Source organism: Canis lupus, chromosome 26, assembly GCF_011100685.1.
Source record: "Canis lupus familiaris isolate Mischka breed German Shepherd chromosome 26, alternate assembly UU_Cfam_GSD_1.0, whole genome shotgun sequence".
In the NCBI taxonomy this organism is placed as follows: Eukaryota; Metazoa; Chordata; class Mammalia; order Carnivora; family Canidae; genus Canis; species Canis lupus.
In genome coordinates, this window is record NC_049247.1 from 25,464,955 (window position 1) to 25,470,802 (window position 5,848).

General features: G+C 41.4%; 1 gene segment (V, D, J or C); it reads left to right on the forward strand.

The window, feature by feature from the left end:
- Positions 1–535: 535 nt before the first annotated feature.
- Positions 536–1,017, forward strand: LOC119866077. The segment is given in 2 exon segments: positions 536–581; positions 683–1,017. Coding segments are annotated over 2 exon segments (381 nt in total).
- The last annotated feature ends 4,831 nt before the right edge of the window (positions 1,018–5,848 follow it).

The following is a 5,848-nucleotide window of genomic DNA, read 5'->3' on the forward strand; positions in this document are numbered from 1 at the left end:
TCCCTGATTAACGAAGAGGAGAGCATCATTGTTACATCTGTCACATGGACTCTGAGATTCCCAGTGTCCTCATGGATGGAGGAGTTACTGCTAAGATCTCCAAAGAGACAAGGAGCAATGTCCCTGGCGAGGGAAGAAAATGTTCCAGAGAGGGGTTAGAGTTGAGGTGATTTAGAGGCTGGGCCAGGAGTTGGAGAATGTATCCATCTCCTCATACAGCTGTCAGGATTCTCAGCGAGGAACTTTGGGATGGACATCACCAGGGTCATAGGTCATTGATTTGGAGAAAGATGTCTTCCTGCCAGTCTGTGTCCCAGGTCACCCTGCAGACATTTTTGTGTGTGAGGTCCCAGCATCTGTCCCTTTCAAGATCTCCCAGGTGACTTTTGGGTGACCGTGGGGCAGGGAGAGAGAGGAAGCTAATTTGCATAAAGCACTTGCTTATTCTCATAGGTCAGGAGTCATGAAAAGGTCCTGGAACACCCTTCGCCAGCCAAAGAGCCTGTGGAGCCCACCTCTAGTGAGGATCCCAACCATGGCCTGGACAGTGTTTCTTCTCGGGCTCCTTGCTTATGGCTCAGGCCAGGGAAATGGACTCTGCATCTGTTGGGGGCACAGAGAAACAGGGATTCATGTCATCCTTGTCTCCCATAATAGCACCTTTCTCTCTTTTTGGTTTTAGGAGCTGATTCTCAGATTGTGGTGACCCAGGTACCATCACTGTCAGTGTCTCCAGGAGGGACACTCACACTCACTTGTGGCCTCAGCTCTGGGTCAGTCACTACAAGTAACTATCCCAGCTGGTACCAGCAGACCCCAGGCTGGGCTCCTAGCACAGTTATCTACAACACAAACAGCCGCCCCTCTGGGGTCCCTGATCGCTTCTCTGGATCCGTCTCTGGGAACAAAGCCGCCCTCATCATCACAGGAGCCCAGCCTGAGGACGAGGCTGATGACTACTCTGTTGCAGAACATGGCAGTGGGAGCAGCTTCACTTACCCACAACATCTCAGATAAGGAGGAAGTGAGACAAAAACCCCTGGGTCCTTTTATCTGGTCCTCTTCATTGAGAAGCTTCTGTGGAGCTTACAGTCAGGTGTATGACAGTGATGCTAAGCACAGTGACAGAGACAGATGAGGAGGTGGGCCACAGTCCTGGGGCCATAGCTCCCAAGCAGGGACACAGGCCCAAAGGTAGTGAATCCCTTTACTGGTGACCTCAGTAGAGCATAATCCTCGGGGATGCTGGCCTGAAATGGTGCCTCCCTATAACTCTTTCCTTTCTTAAAGGCAATATCCATGGACCCTCTAAACTGCTAGATAAAATGTTTATTAATACTAAAATATTAACACCACTAATACTTTCTTGCTCATAAAATGTGCAGAATTGATGAAATCCATACAGATGACAGCACACACCAGCATTCTATGTTTTAGGAAATATTACACTTATATTTATATTTTCCTTTTTCTAAGATTTTGGTTTTCAGGAACCTCTACATCCAGCATCAGGCTCAGGCCTACAACCAAGATCAAGAATCCCACCCTCCAGTGAGTGAGCTAGCAAGGAGCCCCTATAGATGCATATTTATTTTTTCAAAAATTTTACTTATTCATTCATGAGTGCTACACAGAGAGAGGCAGAGACATAGGCAGAGGGTGAAGCAAACCCCCTGTAGGGAGCCTGATGTGGGACTCCATCCTGGGACTCTAGGATCATGCCCTGAGCCAAAGGCAGACGGCAAACTATGAACCACCTAGGCATCCCTAAATGTGTACTTTCAACACAGAAAATATTTTATGTATTTATCTGAAAGAGAGAGATGGCATGAGATAAGGGGTAGCTGAGGGAGAGGGACAAAGGATTCCTTGCTCAGCATGTAGCCCTATACTGGGATGGATATCAGGACCCCAGCATCATGTCTTGCACTGAAAGCAGGTGATTAACCACCTGAGCCACCCAGGCATAATAGTTTTTTAAAAAAATTATTTATTTAAACTCAATTTGTCAACAAATAACACCAGTGCCCATCCCATCAATGCCCTCCTTAGTGCCTGTCATCCAGTCACCCTGTCCCCTACTCTCCTCCCCTTCTGAAACCCTTTTTTTGTTTCCCAGAGTCAGGACTCTCTTATGGTTTGTCTTCCTCTGAAACTTCCCACCACCCAGTTTTGCTCCTTTCCCTTATAGTCCTTTCCCCTCTTTCTTATATTCCACATATGAGTGTAACCATTTGATGATTGTATTTCTCCAATTGACTTATTTCACTCAACAAAATACCTTCCAGTTCCATCAGGTCAACATAAATTGTAGGTAATTCATCCTTTATGACGGCTGAGTAATATTGCATTGTATATATCCCCTTTATCCATTCATCTGTCAAAGGATATGGTGGCTCCTTCCACAGTTTGGCTATTGTGGACATTGCTGCTATGAACACTGGGTGCAGGCGTCCCATCATTCCACTACATCTGGATCTCTGGGGCAAATACCCAGTAGTGTAATTACTGGGACTAGGGTAGCTCTATTTTTACCTTCTTGAGAATCCTCTGGACTGTTTCCCAGAGTGGCTGTAACAGCTTGAATTCCCACCAACAGTGCAAGAGAGTTCTCCTTTCTCCACATTCTTTCCAACATTTGTTGCTTCCTGTCTTGTTAATGTTAGCCATTCTCACTGGTGTAAAGTGGTATCTCATTGTGATTTGGATTTGTGTTTCCTTGACGACAAGTGACGTGCAGCATTTTCTCATGTGCTTTTTGTGCCGCATGCAGGGCTTTGGAGAAAAGTCTGTTCATGGCTTCTGTCCATTTCATGACGGATTATTTTTTCTTGGGTGTTGACTTTAAGTTCTTTAAAGATCTTGGATATTAGCCCTTTATCTTATATGTCATTGGCAAATATCTTCCCACATTCTGTAGGCTGTCTTTTAGTTTTGTTGACTGTTAATGTTGCTGCGCTGAAGCTTCTTATCTTGATGAAGTCCCAATAATCCATTTTTGATTTTGTTTCCCTTGCTTTCTTTTTTTTTTAATTTATTTTTTATTTTTTATTTTTATTTATTTTTTTTATTGGTGTTCAATTTACTAACATACAGAATAACCCCCAGTGCCCGTCACCCATTCACTCCCACCCCCCGCCCTCCTCCCCTTCTACCACCCCTAGTTCGTTTCCCAGAGTTAGCAGTCTTTACGTTCTGTCTCCCTTTCTGATATTTCCCACACATTTCTTCTCCCTTTCCCTTGCTTTCTTATATGTATCTTGCGAGAAGTTGCTGTGGCCACGTTCAAAAAGGGTGTTGCCTGTGCTTGCCTCTAGGATTTTGATGGAATCTTGTCTCACTTTTAGATCTTTCATCCATTTTGAGTTTATCTTTGTGTGTGGTGTAAGAGAGTGGTCCAGTTTCATTCTTCTGCATGTGGAGGTCCAATTTTCCCAGCACCGTTTATTGAGGAGACTGTCTTTGTTCCAGTGGATAGTCTTTCCTGCTTTGTCAAATATTAGTTGACCATAGAGTTGAGGGGCCATTTCTGGATTCTCTATTCTTTTCCATTGATCTATGTGTCTGTTTGTGCCAGTACAAAACTGTCTTGATGACCACAGCCTTGAATTACAACCTGAAATCTGGCATTGTGATGCCCCCAGCTATGGTTTTCTTTTTTAAAATTCCCCTGGCTATTTGGGGTCTTTTTTGATTCCACAAAAATCTTAAGATTTTTTTTCCAACTCTCTGAAGAGAATGACTCCTTAATTTCTCTTTCTACAGTCTCATTGTTAGTGTATAGAAATGCCACTGATTTCTGGGCATTGATTTTGTATCCTGCCACGTTGCCAAATTGCTGTATGAGTTTCACAATCTTGGGGTGGAATCATTTGGGTTTATACATACAGTATTATGTCATCTGCAAAGAGGGAGTGTTTGACATACTCTTTGTCAATTTGAGTGCCGTTTTATTTCTTTTTGTTGCCTGATTGCTGAGGCTAGGACTTCTAGTACTATCTTAAAGAACAGTGGTGAGAGCGGACATCCCTGTCTTGTTCCTGATCTTAGGGGAAAGGCTCTCAGTATTTCCCCATCGGGAATGATATTTGCTGTGGGCTTTTCGTAGATGGCTTTTAAGATGTTGAGGAATGTTCCCTCCATCCCTACAGTCTGAAGAGTTTTGATCAGGAATGGATGCTGTATTTTGTCAAATGCTTTCTCTGCATCTAATGAGAGGATCATATGATACTTGTTTTTTCTCTTGTTGATGTGATGTATCACGTTTATTGTTGTATGATTGTTGAACCAACCTTGAATTCCCCGATTAAATCCCACTTGGTCATGGTGAATAATCTTAATGTACTATTGGATCCTATTGGCTAATATCTTGTTGAGAATTTTTGCATCTGTGTTCATCAGGGATATTGATGTATATTTCTCCTTTTTAGTGGGGTTTGTTTGATTTTGGGATTAAGGTGATGCTGGCCTAATAGAATGAGTTTGGCAGTATCCCTTCCCTCTCTATTCTTTGGAACATTTTTAGTAGAAACGGCATTATTTCTTCTTTATTTTTTTTTTTTTTGGCCTTAATTTTTTTTTTATTGGTGTTCAATTTACTAACATACAGAATAACACCCAGTGCCCGTCACCCATTCACTCCCACCCCCCGCCCTCCTCCCCTTCCACCACCCCTAGTTCGTTTCCCAGAGTTAGCAGTCTTTACGTTCTGTCTCCCTTTCTGATACCTCCCACCCATTTCTTCTCCCTTCCCTTATTTTCCCTTTCACTATTATTTATATTCCCCAAATGAATGAGAACATATAATGTTTGTCCTTCTCCGACATTATTTCTTCTTTAAACGTTTGATAGAACTCCCTTGGGTAGCCATCTGGCTCTGGACTCTTGTGTCTTGGGAGGTTTTTGATGACTGCTTCAATTTCCCCCCTGGATATTGGCCTGTTCAGGTTTTCTATTTTTTTCTGTTATAGTTGTGCATTTTTATAATAAAATATTTGCATTTTTCCAGAAATGTGTCCATTTCTTCTAGATTGCCTAATTTATTGGTGTATAGCTGCTCATAATATGTTTTGAAAATCATTTGTATTTCCTTGGTATTGGTTGTGATCTCTCATTTTTCATTTATGATTTTATTAATTCGAGTCATTTCTCTCTTCTTTTAAATAAGGATGTCTAATGGTTTATGTTTCTTATTACTTCTTTCAAAGAACCAACACCTTGTTTTGTTGATCTCTTCTACAGTTCTTCTGGGTCTACTTCATTGAGTTTTGCTTTCTTCTGCTGCTTGGTGTATGTTTTATTTGCTGTTCTTCTCCAGTTTCTTTAGGTGTGAGGTTATCTTGTGTATTAGGGTTTTTTCAAAAATTTTGAGGATGTTTCTATTGCGATGTATTTCTCTCTTAGGACTGCTATGCCGTTTCCCAAAGATTTAGAATGGTTGTATCTTTATTTTAGTTAGTTTCTCTTTGGAAGCTCCCTGTATCTTATGTCTTTTGAGGAAAAGTTCCTAATAACATTGTGTAATTTTTCTAAGGAAATTGGTTTATTTAAGCATTTTTGGACTTTTTTCTTCTTAATAAAGTGTACCTGTTATTTATTATTAACCCATATTTATCATTCTTTATTTTTGTCCACATTTCATTACTTATTTTCATATTTGCATATGATACATTTTCATTTAAAAGTTTTCAAGAGGTTTATCTTATTCTGAAATTGAAAAACCTGACTGTGAAGCACTATCTTGGATTTAAATACAGGTCATGATTGTGTGGACACCAGGAGGCTCTGGGCCATTGTGACTGACAAGTTAGAAGGACTGATGCCCACCTTCTTGACACATGAGAAGGGC